Source organism: Esox lucius, chromosome 17 (assembly GCF_011004845.1).
Source record: "Esox lucius isolate fEsoLuc1 chromosome 17, fEsoLuc1.pri, whole genome shotgun sequence".
Classification (NCBI taxonomy): Eukaryota; Metazoa; Chordata; class Actinopteri; order Esociformes; family Esocidae; genus Esox; species Esox lucius.
The window spans coordinates 22,404,943-22,426,021 of NC_047585.1; the positions used below are offsets into that span (position 1 = coordinate 22,404,943).

Consider the following 21,079-nt stretch of genomic DNA (forward strand, 5'->3'; position numbering starts at 1 on the left):
CCTGGTTCTGGTTCTGTTGCTTTCTCTCTCTCCTTTAATGTCCTGATTCTGTTCATCTTCTCTCTCCCTCATTAATGTCCTGGTTCTGTTTTTCTCTTTCCCTCTTCAATGTCTTGTTTCTGGTTGTGTTTATTTCTCTCTCTCCCTCTCTAATGTCTTGTCTCTGGTGTTGTCCTTTTGTGATGATGGTGCTGTCTTCATGGCCTGTCAATTTCAAATCGTCTTCAGGAATAGATGCATTTTCTAAGCTATTCACCTTAGTAGTATTAGCCGCAGCCGTACTACTAATGTTAATATTGTTGGCAGAAGAAAAAAAGGTATCACCTTTGGGAGGGTGGCAATGAAAGTATTTTTGCTGCACCGCTAACATATAATTGTTTCATAATTTCACAAGTTTTTTATCTGTCTCTCTTACTGTAGGCTAACTGATTAAGCTACCTAACGTGGTTCACGCTGCTGGGCTGAGAAACAATATGGGACAAACCATTTGAGTAAGATTGGGGCTTTCAGGTTTGTCTCGCACATGAATAATGTACTCGAAGGCAGGATATAATATGTTTGGGAGAAACATAAATATGAAAAATGACATACTGTACTATATTTCATGTTTTTGTAAGTTTTATTTAGAATTTTCACCGGGGCCCCAGGCCTTCGGGGGCCCTAGGTGGCTGCGTACTTTGCCTAATGGTAGCGCCGCCTCTGCATGTTAGTGCTCCCTAACTTTGTCACCTGAAAAAAATAAAATTATATATATATATATATATATATATATATATATATATATATATATATATAACTTTGTCACCTGGACATTTTCTCATGCATGATTTCTCATCAGCATTTATCCAATTGGATTGTGGAGGCTGTTTTGGTGGTGTATTATACCAAAGTTCTATGGGCTTCAGGCTGACTATATGCTGAAGGTTCTAGTGACTGAAATATGTTCTACTTTGCCTATAATACTCTTTGGTATATCCTTTCTAGATTGTTTTGGGAGAGTATACAGGCAATTTTGGACAATGTGAAAGACAGAATTGGTTAATGAAATGCCATGTGATGTTACCTAATGTAACCTCAGTTATGTAACCCAAGTTCTTTAATATCTAGTGTGAGCTCTCTCACCCTGCATTGTGTGAGAAAAACATGAAGACAGGAGGGCCCTTAAATAGGAAACAACACGTTTTTACTATTTTCTTTCTACAAAATACTTTGTGTGGTTGGATCTTCCAAGAGAGGCTCTGCCCCCAGGTGATATCGACAGTTAGTGACCTCATTCACAATATCATAGAACCGTGGTTACATTTGCTAAACTTATGTTATTGTGTGTGTGTATGTGCTTGCATTTATACCTGTGTGAACACATGCGCCATGCAGGATTGTATCACGGTGGAGCTGGACCGGGGACCCCGGGGCTTTGGCTTCAGTCTGAGGGGAGGCACCGAGTACAACATGGGCCTGTACATCTTGAGACTGGCTGAGGAGGGACCTGCTCTGCTTGATGGGAGGATCCATGTAAGTCTGACCCCTGGTGCCATTGGAAGAATCCCCACATCTTATTGTTTGTGTCATTTATATCATCATTTCTTTTAATAGATAAAAAACATAACATGCTATTGGATATTATATAATATTGTGTATATCTCTGCAGGTGGGAGATCAAATTGTGGAGATCAATGGAGAGCCGACCCAGGGCATAACCCATACCCGTGCCATTGAGTTGATCCAGGCTGGTGGCAGCAAAGTTCTCCTTCTTTTAAGGCCAGGGCAGGGCCTGGTACAAGACAATAGTAAGTAAGCAAGCAAGTAAGTTTATTGCCAGACCGCGTTAGCGGAGCCGGCCCAGAAGAGCAAATGTCTCTTACTAAGTGAGTGACGGACTGTCTTCCCCTTGTTAAATAGCGTAGTGGTTAGAGATGTGGACTACGGAATAACAGTTCCCGCATTCAACTCCTGTCACAGTCAAAACACATTATGCCTTAGGATTTGTTCAGGACAGACAAAAACATTGCTGGCTACAAACTTAAGTAGCTGCATTATAGGGAGCATAAAATAAAACGGTTCTGGTGGATTTTTGAATTATGCATTAGGATTGGTTCAGGATAGACAAAAACTTTGCTGGCGTAATAAGAAACATTAGTCAGTTTAACACAATGCTTAATGGTGTCTAGCAACATATTACTGGCTAATAAGCTTTTAAAACAGCCAGTGGCAAAAGTTATACAGTTCATAGATGCTATTTGTGGTGGAGGTAAACTTAATAAGAAACATTAGTCAGTGAAATATTCAAACTTTTCTGTGATGTTAATGTGTGACAAAATGATCTAATGTCGAGACGCTATTCCACTTGATAAGCGTGCCGTTCCCTGGTGTAGTGGCTAAAGACATTGCCTCTCATGGACCACCCCGGTTCGAATCCAGTGCGGGCAACTACGTTCATCACTTTCAATTGTGGGCCGGCTGAAATAAGTCTAAATACTAAATCAAAACATAACTGGTAGATTCCATTGGAGATTCCATGAGGAAGCTATACAAGCTGTAAGGCTAATTGCTCAGTCATAGGCACGTGAAAATATATATATTTTTTTACCTGGATTTAAAAACGTATACCTTTGGGGCACATCTTAGATCTTTTGGTAGTTTATTCCAGTTGTGTGTAGCATAACTGCTAAACACAGCTTTGCCATGTTTAGTTTGGACTCTGGGCTCTACTAGCTGACCTGAGTTAATGGATCTAAAAGCCCTGCTCAGTTTATACTCTTCAGACATATCAGAAATGTGTTTGGGGCCTAAACCATTCAGTGATTTATAGACTAAAAGCACCACTTTTAAATTCTGAATTCTGAATGAGCTGCAGCTGTTTTACAGTATTTTTGGGAGTCCAGTTAAGAGGCCATTACAATATTTAACCATATTAGAGGTAAAAGCATGGATGAGCTTCTCTTCGTCTTTTTGGGACACCAAGCCCTTGATTTTGGCTCTATTTTTAAGATGATTGTCATGGTTGGTGTAGTGGTGGAGATTGAAGGAACCAGGCGCAAGCAGAGTGGCAGTCGATGTTGTGGGTTTTTCATTGAAAATAACAAAGTGCACGTTAAACGAAACAAAAGATATAAACCAAAACGAAACACTCACCACATACATTGACCACCACATACATTGACCACCACATACATTGACCACCACATACATGGAACAATGACCGACAAGGACTGGGAGAACATGGCTGAATTAAATACACAGGCACGAGGAGAACAGAAACAGGTGGGGGCAAAACGCAGGTGAAAGGAATAGACTGATAAACTGAAACAAGAACAGGAAGGACCATACAAGGATAAGACAAGTCAAGGACAAACAGAAAACACAAAGCGGAATGGTCCCATCAGGCTGGGACCGTTACAATGATGGAATGCTGTTTTAGTGACCACTTTGATATGTCTATCAGAACACCAACACTTGGTCCCTGGTTTTTAGGGCCCGAAAATCCAGCTCTTTACTAAGAATAGTTCTCTTATTTCTGTTGCCAAACACAATCATTTTACCCGAAACAGTATTCAGCTGTATATCATTTAAAACTTTTATCAGAGCCATTTCATTACTGTGGTGAGGTCGGAAGCCGGACTAAAATTTGTTTAAGAGACCGCTTAAGTTCACAGAATTGCTGAGTTGATTGAAGACAACCTTCTCGATGATCTTGGCTATAAAAGAGAGAACTGATATAGGTCTGTAGTTAGATGCATCTAGTGTTCTCTTTTTTAATTGAGGCTTAATGGCAGCTGTCATTAAGCCTCAGTGAGACATTGGAAAAATGCCTGATTGCAGAGAGCTATTAACTATTTGCTGTAGATCCATTGTTATAGAGTTTAAAACAGTTTTAAAGAAGTCAGATGGCAGTGTGTCAAGATCACATGTGGAAGTGTTAAGATGTCGAACTGTTTCTTCTAGGGATTTTTTAGTACACAAAAGTCTAGATTTACAAGCTATGGTGTGACATCTTGGATGTTTGTTTATGGTTGTTTAAGTTGGTAGTGTTAAACAATATGCAAATTAACATGAGCTAAAACAAATGCCTTGCCCATACATTTGACAAATGATTTATCCCCGTTAGATACTTGATGAATGATAATTCATTAAATATGAAATATCACACATTGAGTGCCTGAGTGTAGAGTCCTGCACAGGTAAGGTTTTTGGAGCCTCTTTTACATCAAACAGATATATTGATTCCAAGAACAGACAAAAGGAATGGCTTTTCACAAACATTTATTTTTTTATATTTTTTATCTAAAGGGAATTACATTTTCCATGTCCCAAAGTGTTACTCATCAACTTCTATAAAAAATGGAAGGCAAATATTAAATATTACAAGTCTTCCTTCATTATTTTTTAGTCTTAGATAAAATCTCTCTCATCAGTCCTTTGCATCAATATTGTATTTATTTTTCATAACATTTGACACTGTGTGTTCCTGAAATCACTTTATACCCTGTTAGGTTGTAGAAGTTCTAATTTAATTAAATTGCCCCTTGCCACAATGTCATTAGGTTTGGTTCAATCTATTTTTCAATGGTATGCTATATTATACGGATAATGAATCACGTTTTATAATTCAAAATTATTTTTGATGAAGTTCAAAGCCTGTTCAAGTGGTCGTCATCATTCTGACTAACTATTGCTCATTCACTGAGCCATGTCTAACTTTCCACCTTGTTAGTGCTTATTCATAACATATATAGAAATACAAACAAAATTGTAAGTGCCTGGGTTTGACCAATAACATTTTCTGACAGTCAAAGATGGCCCTTTTCTTATAGCTTACAACAAACATTCTGAGGTTCGGATGGAACCATATAGTAAGAATTTTGTTGGTCATTTGCAGAAACCCTAAGGGTACTGGACCCGATGCAGGACTCTACTGTACTGCGGATGTTTGTTGTTTCATTACTGGAGTCTTCTCTGCTGTCTCTAACTGCATTCTTTTGGTGCTTCCTCTCTTCCCTGTGCTGCAGGTGATAGGGTCCCCTCTACTATGTGCTACTACACAAACGAACATCACCACTAACCACTTCACTGCTTTTACTGGGCTGTCCTCTTATACCTTGGTAATTTCTCAAATGTTTCCAATTGCTTCCTCTTTTCATCTGTGTTGACCACAGAATCAGAATGCTGCTATTTTACAGTACTTGTTACTCCGATGAGGGCAGAAAAACATCTCAAAATATCTTTCACATCTGCATAATGAAATCTTTTTCTTTCTAGGTAAATTGGATCCAAACCTCACTTCACCCACACGTTTTTCTAGTGCAGCTCTCTCCGAGACATCACCCCTCTCTTCTCCGTTCTCCACCTGCACCTCCATCTCAGGTTCCCACACATTGTCAAGTGAATCCCCTGACTGGAACTCCCTGCCCCTCCAAACTAGCAGGGGTATTGGCTCTCTGGAGTGGAATGGAGAGCGGGCAGGCAGGCAGGAAGACATGCAAGCTGACAGGCAGGCAGACAGGTCAGGTAATGCAAGGTTTAACTGCTCAAAGGAGTCTGGCTACCCAGAGAAAATAGGTGAAACAGTAGCTAAAGCCAAAGAACGCTCACACTATCCCCAAAAACCTGAGAGAATGGCCCAGGAAGAAAAATCAAGCAAGGATGACGCCCAGAAGTCCCCTCGAGAAAGACGAAAAGCCTTGTGCAATCCAAACATAAAGAAACAGTTGGGACAGAGGAGCATACCAACAGAGCCTTGCAGGAAGGAGCACTTTTATAAAAACCAGGACAAAAAGGTTGATTCCAAGGGCCGGAAAAGCACACAGGATAGAGAGTGGGGAGGGGGACATTTCAAGGCCACCCATGAGCAGGCCAGTAATCATAACAGAGCGGTGGCAGAGGCAGGAAATCACTGGCAAAACACGCTGGAAGTGGGGCCAAGGACAGATATTCTAAAGGTTACTCAGGAGAATAGCAAAGTAAAAAATGGGGAAAAGAGAACGGAAAAACGCAGAGAGGAAAAAAGCAAAAAAGTGGCTTACTCAAAATATGGAAAGAGTGGAGAAGATGTTACGCCCTCTCCGACGACAGAAAGGATCAAAAATGCCACGGGGGACTCTCTAACAGAGAGTATCAGGCAAGACAGCGGGTCCAGTCCAAATGGGATTCAGGTGGATCCTCAGAGCCAAACGGGTACCCTTAGCCCTGGTCCCTGGGTGGTGCCCAGTTCAGCCAGAATCCTATCCCAGGATGAGGTGCTGCGTGACCCCCCTTACTGATACAGTATGGAGAATCTTGTGTGAAAATTCCGTCGACTATTTGACATGTCATGTCCAGCTCATTAAGAGGTATTTTCTAACCTCTAAATGGACTTTGACATTGCCAATGGCATGAATTGCCAATGCTTCCTCTCCTTCTGCCTCATGTGCTGCTTCAGAAATCTCTGGTCTTGGTCGTGTGCATGTATGGCATGTTGTGGGTGTTGCCAGTCAGCGACAGGTCAAAAAAATTGCCAAATCTGCGATGCCTTGTGGAATGAATAATAACCACGCCTCGCCCATTACAACGCAAGGACTATCATATGCAACCAAGGGGGAAGGTATCTCAACCCACTCAAAGGGTGTCTGTCATAAGGGTTTTGTTTTCCTGTTGGAGATCTACTCAAACCGGCCTTTTGATATGGCAAATGTTTTACGAGGGATTTGCTCAACTGCATGCAGTTCACACCTTTATTTTATTGCACAATATTTCCACTCCAGTGAGGATGGTCCTTTTCCTTATATGTAAATAACATTGCTGAAGTTCTGACCTGTAGAGATTTCAGAATATCAGAAATCATTAGCTTTATTCTGAACTGTTTTAGACAAGATTTCTGAATACAAAATATACTGTATTACACAAGACCAGAAACTTGTGGCTTGAGATATTGTTTGCCATGTGTATGATAACCTGTGTGTAACTTATTGAAATGATAGACTAATGTACTGTATGTATACTATATTTAACCATACTGAGCCATTCCATGTTTTGACATAGAGTATGAAGGTTAATCCTGAATCATCTTGCACCATCATTCTAATGTATTTGAATAGTAACAACTGCCATGGGTCTTCATTTTGATTAAATATATACAGTACAGTACAACATACACTTACTGTCTATGTATTAGACGTTGCCATTGCTCCAAATGTGTTATCTTGTGAAATATGTGAACATCATCTTTTAATGAAACCAACGTTTAGTTTGGAATATATAGCACTAAATATGGATTATATATTAATATGGATTATATAGCACTAAACCTTTATTTTGTAGCATTGCAATATAACCGTGTTTTTATTTTATTTATGGGAATGTTGATACTTTGAAAATAACCATTTGTGATGCCTAACATTGTTGCCAGGTTTTTTCTGTACAATGCTATTAGCAATTATTTTGATTGACTCTACCCATCTGTCAACCTTATTGTTTAACTACCAGACTAATGTCTGTTGAATACGTTTACTGTTGATGACCGATACCATAATGTCAAATTGTTTTTGAATGTTTGCATGTGATTGTGTTAAACATTACATTGAGACATGAGTTCTGTCAAAAGCTTCAATAAGACAGTGTCCTCCCATGTCCTGTAGTTTGGATAAAGATATGTTTATAACTGAGCTCAGGGAATGCAATAAAGTAGCAAATGATTTGGTGTGATAAAGTTCAGATGTCAGAGACAGATTTAATCAGATATCAACAGTGCTCAGAAATAGGTTTAGTGTCTTTTGAAGCGGCAACTTGCAAGGAATTACATAGTTAATGTATTTACTTTGTCTTTTGTTTTCTTAATTTTTGTATGCCCCCTCATATCAATTTATTACTAATCTCCTATCTTGTTTGTATCATAATGTGGCCTTTACTTTCTTCATTAGAAAAAAGGAATCATTGTGGTCTCTACATGATGTTGGTACAATAGTTGTAAATGTATATATATTGTACAGCACCTTTATAAATACTTGCAGAGTGCTCTTTCAAAAAGAAAATAGAGATATATAAATTGCGCCATTATTTTTTTATGTAAACAAAAAGATATAGTGGTTTAAAAGAGAATTACATTGACGTGGTGTTCTGTTCATGCACTGAAAAAAATAAAATTTTATTGATAACGTATATTAAGCTATAGTCCATGCATAGCAGTTCCTGAGCTCTTTGGCTTTGCTGTCATGATGTGTATGTCTTTGGAGATGGAGGTGTTTGGTGATGGTGTAGCAGCTGACGTTTTTCTATTGAGTCAATGGCATTATACCAACTTTAGTCATTCCAACTCTTTCTGTTATGAGTTCTTGTAGCACATAACACGCCAACCCGCCCCAAGTCCTAAGGTCTGAGTCTTGTCACCAAGTAAGAGCCGGGCTACTCAGCCACGGCCTAGTAGCTGACTGGCGCTGGCCCATGTCAATGGAAACAGAAACATTTCTGGACTCTAGGACACTGCTTGCGCTGGAGGTCTATGATAGCAGGGAGCTGGGCAGCAGTGATGTGCTGGCCACTTTTCCCCACTCATTGCAGGGCCTTCCGGTCGGCCACAGAGCTTCCGCTAAACCACACTGGACTGTGCACTTTTTTAACCAGGGTTGAGGTGTTGAGTGTCCATGAGAGGTCCTCGTGATGTGGACACCTAGGAATTTGAAGCTGAACACACACTCCATCTCAGCGCCATTGATGAGAACTGGATTGTGACTGCAGCATTTAGACTTCCCGTTATCCACAATGAGCTCATTGGCCTTCTTTGCATTGAGGGCCAGGTTCCCAGCAAGCAACACGCCAGTGGCCCACCGGGGGACCACTAGCGTTTTGCCGCTGCAGCCGGCGAGCGTTTCTGCAAAGCGTCCGGCCAGTGGCAGACGCTTTTTTTTATAGCGTGCGTAGCAGTCGGGCCGCTTTCATGACAATGCCTTCTAACAATACCCTGATCAGCGGCTCACCAGCGGCCCGACGGCGGCTAGCCGCTTTTATGCAATAAACCCAGTGGGATGCCTCACGCCCCAATATTAGGTTTTATTTATAATAATTTTGGTCATATCACAAATGACAAAATCGAAATGATAAAATCGAAACAATTTATTTCAAATAGTGCAAGATGCATGAAAAAAAAACATGCATTATACAGCAAGCATACAAAATAAACATGTGCAAAGGGATTGTAATAAAAAAAATTACAAAATCAAATAGTGCAAGAAAACGTGTCCAGTAACAGATAGTAAAATTACAGTATTTGAATGTGAAAGTACAAAATAAACATAATACAATACAAAATAAACATGGCTAGAATGGCAGTAATATACATAAGAATGACCTAGCAGCAATCAACAGTTATTGAATATCAGATACATCAATGCAATAAGCTTATGAATGATGGCATAACACTACAGCTACAGTCAGAATTATGAACATTCACACAGAGCCATGAATATATTAAGAAGATAATGCAATCGTATACACTCACCTAAAGGATTATTAGGAACACCTGTTCAATTTCTCATTAATGCAATTATCTAATCAACCAATCACATGGCAGTTGCTTCAAAGCATTTAGGGCTGTGGTCCTGGTCAAGACAATCTCCCGAACTCCAAACTGAATGTCAGAATGGAAAAGAAAGGTGATTTAAGCAATTTTGAGCGTGGCATGGTTGTTGGTGCCAAACGGGCCAGTCTGAGTATTTCACAATCTGCTCAGTTACTGGGATTTACACGCACAACCATTTCTAGGGTTTACAAAGAATGGTGTGAAAAGGGAAAAACATCCAGTATGCGGCAGTCCTGTGGGCGAAAATGCCTTGTTGATGCTAGAGGTCAGAGGAGAATGGGCCGACTGATTCAAGCTGATAGAAGAGCAACTTTGACTGAAATAACCACTCGTTACAACCGAGGTATGCAGCAAAGCATTTGTGAAGCCACAACACGCACAACCTTGAGGCGGATGGGCTACAACAGCAGAAGACCCCACCGGGTACCACTCATCTCCACTACAAATAGGAAAAAGAGGCTACAATTTGCACGAGCTCACCAAAATTGGACAGTAGAAGACTGGAAGAATGTTGCCTGGTCTGATGAGTCTTGATTTCTGTTGAGACATTCAGATGGTAGAGTCAGAATTTGGCGTAAACAGAATGAGAACATGGAATCCATCATGCCTTGTTACCACTGTGCAGGCTGGTGGTGGTGGTGTAATGGTGTGGGGGATGTTTTCTTGGCACACTTTAGGCCCTTAGTGCCAATTGGGCATTGTTTAAATGCCACAGCCTACCTGAGCATTGTTTCTGACCATGTCCATCCCTTTATGACCACCATGTACCCATCCTCTGATGGCTACTTCCAGCAGGATAATCCACCATGTCACAAAGCTCGAATAATTTCAAATTGGTTTCTTGAACATGACAATGAGTTCACTGTACTGAAATGCCCCCCACAGTCACCAGATCTCAACCCAATAGAGCATCTTTGGGAAGTGGTGGAACATCAATTGCAAGATGCTATCCTATCAATATGGGCCAACATTTCTAAAGAATGCTTTCGGCACCTTGTTGAATCAATGCCACATAGAATTAAGGCAGTTCTGAAGGCGAAAGGGGGTCAAACACAGTATTAGTATGGTGTTTCTAATAATCCTTTAGGTGAGTATATATAACACTGTACATAGCAGCAGGAAAAAAAAGAAATAGGCAACAGTACTGCAGCAATATTGGTTGTGCTGGAGATGTCATTCATATTCACAGCAGGTCCCTTGTACCGCCACAACATCTCCCACCTGCACAGTCAGCTGACCCTTTCTGGTACCTGGGGACCTGGTTCTGGACAGCCTCATCAGTGGCATCCCGGTTGGAAAGATTCTTCCTTATGGCTCCTGTAATACAGTAATCAGATATTGTACTTAAATGGTCTGACATGATTTTGAGAATTGCATGACATTCAAGACAAATGAAATGTTTCATGAAGACAACATGCTAGTGCAACTATAGTCTTATTTTTACCTGATTGTAGTGGCAGACAAATAAATTGACAAATAAAATTGGAAGCTACATGCTTTAATAACAAGTTAAGCATCGGGGTTAAGTGAATGAACCCACACTTACCTATCAATCAATCAATCAAATTTATTTATAAAGCCCTTTTTACAACAGCAGTTGTCACAAAGTGCTTCACAGAGACACCCGGCCTTAAACCCCAAGGAGCAAACAACAGTAGTGTTGAATTTCAGTGGCTAGGAAAAACTCCCTAAGAAGGTCGAATTTAAGAAGAAACCTAGAGAGGACCCAGGCTCAGAGGGGTGACCAGTCCTCTTCTGGCTGTGCCGGGTGAGATATTAAGAGTCCAATTGGAATAATAAATACATTTCTCTGGGCTAAATCCAGAGTCTATTTGATTTTAGACTAGGTCAGAAGTATGACTAGGTGGACAAGGACAGGGACAGCAACGGGCCTCCCAAACCAGGTAATCCGCAGGTGTGGGCCAGGACCTCATCTCCTCCTAAAATTTAAAACTGGAGGATACTGAAAACAAGTTAGTAGTGCATTCCTCATATCCCCCAGCACAATAATATAGCAGCGTAACACCTTGGAACTGAGACGGGGGGGTCCGGTGACACTGTGGCCCTACCCAGGGGAGGCCCTGGACAGGGCCCAACAGGCAGGAAATCAATCCACCCACATTGCCAGGCATCAACCAAAGGGACACCCACCAACCGCAACCCCCCTGAATGAGGGCCGAGTATTGCTAGCAGCGTACAGCCCAATTGCACAAGTGCGCAACAGAGAGTCAACAACAAGCCCGTGACTCTTCCCCCGAAAGGCATTGGAGGGAGGGCATCCCAGTGGCGACAAGAGCCCACCTGGCAAGACAGCAAGGGTGGACAGTATCAAGCCTACTGGTCACCTTCACGCCCCCGGGCCAGGCTACACCTAATTATAAACCGTGCTGTAGAGATTAGTTTTTAGTAGACACTTGAAAGTTTGCACTGAGTTTGCATTTCTAACCTTTATTGGCAGATCATTCCACAGGAGTGGAGCTCTATGAGAAAAGGCCCTGCTGCCAGCTGTTTGTTTAGAAATTCTAGGTACAATTAAAAGGCCTGCATCTTGCGATCGTAGGTTACGTGTAGGTATTTATGGCTGGATCATTTCAGCAAGGTAAGTAGGAGCAAGTCCATGTATTGATTTATAGGTTAAGAGTAAAACCTTAAAATCTGCCCTAACCCTAACAGGCAGCCAGTGTAAGGACGCCAGGACAGGAGTAATGTGTTCAACTTTTTTTGTCCTAGTTAGGATTCTAGCAGCCGTGTGCAACACTAATTGAAGTTAATTCATTAATTTGTCTGGATAACCAGAGAGAAGAGCATTGCAGTAATCTAGTCTAGAAGTAACGAAAGCATGGATACATTTTTCTGCATCAGTTTTTGATAGAAAGTTTCTAATTTTTGCAATGTTTCGAAGATGAAAATAAGCAGCTCTTGAGACATTTTATATGTTCTTCAAAGGAGAGGTCAGGGTCAAAGGTAACGCCAAGGTTTTTTACAGTTTTTTGGGATACGACCATGCAGCCATCGAGGTTCACAGTGAGATCTGCTAACAACGCTCTTTGTTTTTTGGGTCCTAAAACGAGCATTTCTGTTTTCTTTGAGTTTAAGAGCAAGAAATTCTCTGTCATCCACTTGCTAATATCTGAAACGCATGCTTCCAAAGTAGCTAATTTAGTGGCTTCTCCATGCTTCATTGAAATATATAACTGTGTGTCATCAGCATAACAGTGAAAGTTAATATTGTGATTTCGGATTACATCGCCCAGAGGGAGCAGGTATAGTGAGAACAATAATGGGCCCAGAACCGAGCCTTGAGGAACACCAAAGCATACCTTTGACTGGAAAGCCCAATATGGGTTTCCAGTCTCTCTAAGAGAAGGGAGTGATCAATAGTGTCAAAAGCAGCACTAAGATCAAGAAGCAACAGAACGGATGCGGAACCTTTGTCTGAGGCCATTAGAAGGTCATTTGTTACCTTCACAAGTGCAGTCTCAGTACTATGATGGGATCAGAAACCGGACTGGAGTATTTCTGTCACGGCTTCGGGGTTAGAGGAGCAAGGAGGAGCAGGAGAAGGCGTGGTGGAAGGATATTTAATAGTATCCAAGCGAAAATATACAGTATATGCTTCACGAAGCGTCGCACAGCTCTTACAACAGTTTGAGACAATCACACACAAAGACAGGGGGAGCAGAGGGAACATATATACCGGGGGAAACAGCGATGATGAGGAACAGGTGCACTAAACGGGACACAGGTGAAATGTATGGTGAGACGGTGGTGTCAGAAGGCCGGTGACGTCGACCGCTGGGGCCCGCCCGCTGCAGGGGGAGGTGAACCAGCAGAGGTCGCAGTTGTCACAATTTCATAAATGTTATTTGTCTTTAGGAAGGCATTCAGTTGTTGGGAAACACATTTTTCTATGATTTTTGAGAGGAACGGGAGGTTTGATATTGGCCTATAATTGTTTAATATGTCGGGATCCAGATTAGATTTTTTTAGAAGAGGCTTAATTTCCGCAGTTTTTAGTGAGTTTGGTACGCATCCGGAGGAAAGGGAGCAATTTATTATGTTCAGCATTGGCTGACCTAGCACAGGAAATAGCTCCTTAAGTAATTTTGTTGGAATCGGGTCTAGCTGAGAGTTTGTGGGTTTAGAACTCATTACAAATTTTGTAAATGTGTCGAGCGATACGGTATCAAAAAATTCAAGTGTCCCCATTGACAGGGAGGTTCAGGAAATATTTTGGACAACTGAGATTTTGAGGACCATAACTATTTAAGGAGTAGTCAGTTATTGGTTTTCTAATGGTGATGATCTTTTTATCAAAGTAGTTCATGTATTCATTACAACTAAAATGAAGACCCACTTCACTTGCTAAGCTTTGCTTTTTTGTTAACTTTGCAACTGTGTCAAAGAGAAATTTTGGATTGTTTTTGTTCGCCTCAATCGGGTTGGAGAAATATGCTGATCGTGCAGACGTGAGTGATTTTTGGTATTGTAGTGTACTGTCTATCCTATGTAGCCATCCTCTACATGGTGGCGTGGAGTACCTCTCTGGTGCCTTGGAGTACTGTGCTTGCTCCATCCTAAAAATAAACATAAAAGTTGGTGAACAGGTAAATATGGTGAAAACAAGTAGACATTGCAGCAATTACGAGATCAACATGTAATTCACATACCTGGCGTGGAGCTGCTGCCACACAGTCATCCTCCTCCAGGAACAAAACTACAGAAAACGTCATCACCTGAAAGCAATGTTTAGAAAATAAGTTAAAAAAACCGGCAGCATAAGACACACACAGGCTAGCTAAGAACAATGTGGATTCACAGACCCCTCAGTAACGGAATGAGCTAGTCTATCTAAATTTACTGCCAAGAGTAACGTTATCCGAATGTTGTGGATTACATTACACAAAGAAACACGATTCAGCCAATGTTACGTATCAGTTGATAAAAGTTACAAGGAGTAAGCACATATTATATAATTCTAACTTGTTGATACCCTAAGAAACACGATTTAGACAAGTTAGCTAACAATGTTACCATACCGGTTCAACTGTTGATAGGCGAAGAAGCACAAAACATCCGAACTTGAGGATAAACGAAGAAACAAAAGATAGTAAGCAACCAAACTTGTGGACACACGAAGAAACAAGGGTTACTGTAGGTATTTCATCTCAGGACAACGCTGTTTTTTCCAAGCTCAGTTTCTGTAACTTGTTTTCCCGCCAATGGTTGAGAATTTGCGTTGAGCTACCAGTAACTTGACTAAAGAATTTGAATGTTAATATAATATTGCAAACAGTCATTGTTTAATACAAGTCATTACGTTCTTACTCAGTAACCTAACAACACTTAACGCTAGTTATTTATAATATCGCAGAACAGGTGACTTGGCTTTCAACAATTTTCGGTCTGATGTCCAAAAAATCCTTGATCTTCGTTAGTTTCTGGAGTTCATCAAATTATAGTAAAACATTGTGTAAATCCACATGTTGTATTGTCCAATTCAGGGCATATAGCTTATACACTTTGAACAAGAGTTGACCAAAGAACCAAGTTGCTAAAATGAATGGTCTAGTTTGCATGGTACAACAGCGTGGAATCCAAATAGCGACTGTCTTACCCATAGCCTCATGGTCTTGCCTTACACATGTGCAATTCGCTACTCTAGCGCCATCTACAGACACGGCGTTGTTTAAACACAGTAAAGAACTGTCCGCCATGAAGCATTAAAGTTGAGGCTATAGACGAGTTGAGCTGGTACCATGTAGTGAAAAATGGCCATTAGTTCGTGAAAATATTATGGTAAGCAATGGCGAGATGTGTTTACTGTACATGTCTACACAAAGGTCCTTTACACTAGCAATAGTGCAATAGTCAAAGTCTATTTCATTTATAAACTACCAATTTTGACCAATATTCTGTACACTAAGATTTTACAATATTAAAATAAAACAAATAATAAGTACATGAATAAAAGGGGTACAATAGCATCTCTGCTGGAAAAAATTGCAACATAAGCAGATACAGCAGACTAAAGTGCACGCCCTCTTTCGGCAGCTAGCCGCCAGTGTAATGCAGTCAGGCCCCTGGTGGAAAGCCGCCTGAGATGCAAATTAGCTTATGCAAATTGAGATCAGGAGAAAAGCGATAAAAGCTGGTGGCCCGCTGGCTGTATGACATTATAGCCGCCGGTGGCCCGCCAGCAGCAAAACGCCGCTCACTGGGTTGGTGTCAGTGCACCATGCCACCAGATCTCCTCCCTGTAGACTGACATTGTGACTGATCCGGCTTACCACCGTGGTGTCATCTCAAAACTTGACGATGGTGTTGGAACTGTGTACAGGAAGGCAGTCGTGGGTGAAGAGGGAGTTCAGGAGGGGTGGGTGAAGAGGGAGTACAGGAGGGGGCTCAGCACACAGCCTTGTGGAACACCAGTGTTCAGGATCAGGATTGAGGAGGTAAAGTTGTCTAACCTGACAGACTGGGGTCCAGTTGCAGAGAGAGGGGCTGATCCCTAGGTCATGGAGTTTGTTGTCCAGCCTAGAGGTGATGACACTGTAGAATGCTGAGGTGAAGTCTATGAATAGCATTCTCACATAGGTGTTTTGTCCAGGTGGGTCCGGAAAGAGTGTAAAGCTGTGGAGATGGTGTCTTCTGTAGACCCACAATAGTTGTGGTCTTGAAGCACGTGGGGACAACCGCCTGGGCCAGTGACAGGTGAAAAATTTCAGTAAAGACCTCGGCCTCTGCCCAGCACATACTCTACCTTTAGCAGTTGTCGGACCTCACTGTTCATCCACAGCTTCTGGTTGGGGAAGGTCTTTATTAGTTTATTGGTGGTGACATTGTTGATGCAGATGTTGATGTAATCCAGAATGGAAGAAGCATATGTTTCAATGTCCGTATGGGAGTCAAGGGTGGCTTGAGTGGCAAACAAACTCCAGTATACAGTGGGGCAAAAAGGTATTTAGTCAGCCACCAATTATGTAAGTCCTCCCACTTAAAAAGATGAGAAAGGCCTGTAAATTTCATCATTGTTACAATTCAACTATGAGAGACAAAATGAGAATCCAGAAAATCACATTGTAGGATTTTTATGAATTTATTGGTAAATTATGGTGGAAAATATGTATTTGGTCAATAACAAAAGTTCATCTCAATACTTTGTTATATACCCTTTGTTGGCAATGACATATGTCAAACTTTCTCTGTAAGTCTTCACAAGGTTTTCACACACTGTTGCTGGTATTTTGGCCCATTCCTCCATGCAGATCTCCTCTAGAGCAGTGATGTTTTGGGGCTGTCGCTGGGCAACACAGACTTTCAACTCCCTCCAAAAATGTTCTATGGGGTTGAGATCTGGTGACTGGCTAGGCCACTCCAGGATCTTGAAATGCTTCTTATGAAGCCACTCCTTCGTTGCCTGGGCAGTGTGTTTGGGATCATTGTCATGCTGAAAGACCCAGCCACGTTTCATCTTCAATGCCCTTGCTGATGGAAGGAGGTTTTTACTCAAAATCTCACAATACATGGCCCCATTCATTCTTTCCTTTACACGGATCAGTCGTCCCTTTGCAGAAAAACAGCCCCAAAGCATGATGTTTCCACCCCCATTCTTCACAGTAGGTATGGTGTTCTTTGGAAGCAAATCAGCATTCTCTCTACTCCAAACACGACGAGTTGAGGTTTTACCAAATAGTTCTATTTTGCAGGTCACTCTCTGCAGGTCACTCACTAGGTCCCCCCGTTTGGTTCTGGGATTTTTGCTCACTGTTCTTGTGATCATTTTGACCCCACGGGGTGAGATCTTGCATGGAGGTGCCATTAATACAGGTAACGAGTGGAGGACAGAGAAGCCTCTTAAAGAAGAAGTTACAGGTCTGTGAGAGGGAGAAATCTTGCTTATTTGTAGGTGACCAAATACTTTACCAATGAATTCATAAAAATGTGATTATCTCATCTCTCATCTTCATCTGCTTATCCGTATCGGGTCGCGGGGGCAGCAGCTCCAGCAGGGGACCCCAAACTTCCCTTTCCCGAGCCACATTTGCCAGCTCTGACTGGGGGATCCCGAGGTGTTCCCAGGCCAGTGTCGAAATATAATCTCTCCACTTGGTCCTGGGCCTACCCTGAGGTCTCCTCCCAGCTGGAGAAGGAAAATCTCATTTTGTCTCTCATAGTTGAAGTGTACCTATGATGAAAATTACAGGCCTCTCTCATCTTTTTAAGTGGGAGAACTTGCACAATTGGTGGCTGACTAAATACATTTTTGCCCCAATTTATGTGTTGAAACTGGTGCTTTAGTAGTGAGTCTGACACCTCTGGCCACACTTGACTGACTTCACTGATGGTTTCACACATTTAATGAGTGTTACTTGGGGAGCAGGAATCAGTCAAAGGTGATCAGACTGTCCCGTGTGGCTTTGTAAGCCTCCAGAATTTGCATAATTGTTAGCAATTGTTCAAGACTGTCAAACAACATACAGTATGTCATTAACATATACTACATATACTGTAGGTTCTAATTAATGTACATACATGCTATGTGATGAGAGCAAATTGTTGTTTCATAAATATATTCCGGATCATAAACAGGTCTGACGATGGGTCTGAGGATTTCATCCCCGGACCTACCAGTAGTCAGGGTACCATTGGCTAGCACGTGGATGTCTATGTGACCCTCCAAGGATATGCCTCCCCAGACCATCCCTGACCCACCCCCAAACCGGTCATGCTGGATGATGTTGCAGGCTGCATAACGTTCACCACGGCGTCTCCAGACTCGTTCATGTCTGTCACATGTGCTCAGTGTACACCTGCTCTCATCTGTAAAGAGAACGTGGTGCAAATGGCAGACCTGCTAATTCTGGTGTTCTCTGGCGAATATAAATTGAGCTGCACGGTGTTGGGCTGTGAGCACGTCACACTAGAGACCATTGGGCCCTCTTGCCACCCACATTGAGTGTGTTTCTGACAGTTTGGTCTGAAACATGTACACCAGTAGCCCACTGGATGTCATTTTGTAGGGCTCTGGCAGTGCCCCTCCTGTTCCTTTTTGCAGAAAGGAGTAGATACTGGTCCTGCTGCTGGGTTGATGCCCTTCTACGGCCCTTTCCAGCTATCATGTAATGTCCTGTCGCCTGGTATCTTTTCCATGCTCTTGAGATTGTACTGGGAGACACAGCAAACATTCTTATGACGGTACATATGGATGTGCCATCCTGGAGGAGCTGGACTGCCTATGCAACCTGAATGGGCTGCAAGTACCGCTTCATGCGACCAGTAGTGACAAGGAAACTAGCAAAATGTAAAACTAGAGAAGAATCAGTCAGGAAGGATAAGGACAGAGCAATTGTCTGTGGCCACCACCAGCAAAACCATTTCCTTTTGGGGGTTGTCTTGCTGTAGCCTCTCCAGTGCACCTGTCGTCACTTTCATTTGTACCAAAGCAGGGTAACACTGATTCACAATCGCTTCCTAACCGGACAGAATGATACCCCTGTATAATTGACTTGGTGTTATACTGTGATGATTACAAGTTCCCTTTTGAGCAGTGTATGTAATATATGGGAATATATGTGTAATACATATATTAAATATATTGATTTAATTTTGTATAAATACATACAAATGTTGTTAAAACATGTCAATATACAGTACTATCCTTCCATGTCGAATGCCTTTCTGTGTGCCTGGCTTGGATTTTGGCCCTCCACTTGAAGATCAAACTTAACAGAGCTGCTGTTCCTCCGGAGGAAAGCCTGTCCTCTCCAGGACCTCTCTACCATGGTTGGCAAGAGGAGTTGTCCCTCCATATCATTCACTATAGAATCTACTTATTCTGCCACTTCTGTCACTTCTGGTCACCCTTACAGAAGTTCCCATTCAAATTAGTCAAAGCTCTTCTCTGTCCTTGCGCCCCACTGGTGGAACCAGTTTCCCCTTGAAGCTAGGATAACCAGACCATTTCCAGAAAACTTCTAACACCCTACCTTTTTAAAGATAAATTAGTTTATTTATTTTGGGGCTTTTTAGCAGCAAGCCATTGTCAAAGATTGGTAAGATAGTGAATTTTATTAGGGTATATTTGGTAGCATTTTTAAAGATGCCTTGGTGTAGAAAAATTATCCTATTCTGTATGGCAACAAGAACGTCGATGCAACAGTTTATTATTCAGTTTTAATATACACATTAAGCCTTGCTTACACATTTCTTAAACTTCTCTCCACAGATTGCATTGGGAAAGCAGTGCATGGAAAGGCTAATATTGATAATTCAATGCCCATATAAAGCCCCACCTCCACGCCAATAGAGGCTGAAAACATGGTTTTGAGAAAGATGACTTGAACGAAGTTGGGAAGTTATTGTAATTGTGTAAAAAGTCTGTTTGAATGAAGACATTCGGAAGCGAAAATCTATTTAATGATTATAGCATACACTTTTACCATGTTTGAATTGGTTTCTTCATACGAATTGAATAAAATGTTTTCATACAATTAAATATTTTTGTTAACCTTGCTTATTTTCAAAAGATATTTCAGTTAAGTTTTTATTTTTCTATGGTCAATACAAGAGCTCAATTTGGCTCCATAATGTCACCTTACAGTCATTTATATTGGGTGTCAGTGTTTTAAAATATTAAACAGATTGTAATATATTGTAATATAGCGAAGTGAAAGTATTGGTCAGGGGTCTGAATACTTTTGCAAGGCACAAGGCACTGTTTTTTGCCACGTTGCTAGATGACTAAGGGAGTTTTGCAAGTGTCTCCTCATTCATAACCCAGTGAAACAGGAAGTTTGATTACCACATAAGTGTAAAGACTTTAATTTTCAATGCCTTTTTCCTCATCTTTACCAGTGAGACCAACAATTCTTGAGAACACTGAATAAAAGACAGCATCTCTGAGATAGATGTTTGTTGAGAGTTGGATTATTGCAAGCCAGATTTTGATTAAATGATAGAGCATTGCAAGATCTCAGTAGATAGCCACATCTACTGCCTTGGAGCAGCAAACCCAGATCTCTGGGCCGACACTAGTCCTGTGGAGGAATGCATCCTGGTCCATGCTATATCTACCAATCCATATTTTTGTATTGGTGGATCACGCCCTATGGTTAACAACTATGCACCTTCTCTATACAGTATGTACAGTATATATGCACCACTTCATATGGTTGAACTTACTGGTGTAACTAATGTAATAAAAATGATTTGATTGTATTAATGTGTAACTTAATTTTGTCTTGAAATTGTTATTCCTCTGGTCAGGTTATCATTGTATATTGATAATTGGTTCTCAATCAGCTTACCTGATTAAATATAGTGTTTCAAAACACCTTCACTGCAAGGCCGAACTGACACAGATTTCACATGCCATATCTGTGATTTAAAATAGTTTTTAATGGGAGTTGCAATGTTTGCCTGTACACAAAAAACGTATTCTAAACATATTGTCAGTGAAAGCCTGTGGACATTTATTGGAAAAGGGATATGTCATCTTGACTGTTTGTCCATGTGCAATACCCATTGAGA

The 21,079-nt window shown here is 41.3% G+C and overlaps 1 protein-coding gene across 8 annotated transcripts in view; it reads left to right on the forward strand.

Annotated features, from left to right (window-relative positions):
- The window catches only part of LOC105006631 (membrane-associated guanylate kinase, WW and PDZ domain-containing protein 3), a 138,113-nt gene extending 131,558 nt beyond the window's left edge, over positions 1–6,555 (forward strand). For 7 of the 8 annotated variants that reach the window (XM_020055348.2, XM_034287372.1, XM_013138375.3 and 4 more), the window contains 3 exons: positions 1,375–1,512; positions 1,649–1,787; positions 5,257–6,555. In XM_020055348.2, the coding sequence (XP_019910907.2) occupies positions 1,375–1,512; positions 1,649–1,787; positions 5,257–6,257 (1,278 nt within the window). In that variant the 3' untranslated portion in view covers positions 6,258–6,555. Of the gene's footprint in view, positions 1–1,374; positions 1,513–1,648; positions 1,788–5,006; positions 5,100–5,256 lie in introns of all 8 variants that reach the window. The other variant, XM_013138377.3, reaches the window with a different exon arrangement.
- Positions 6,556–21,079: the final 14,524 nt, after the last annotated feature.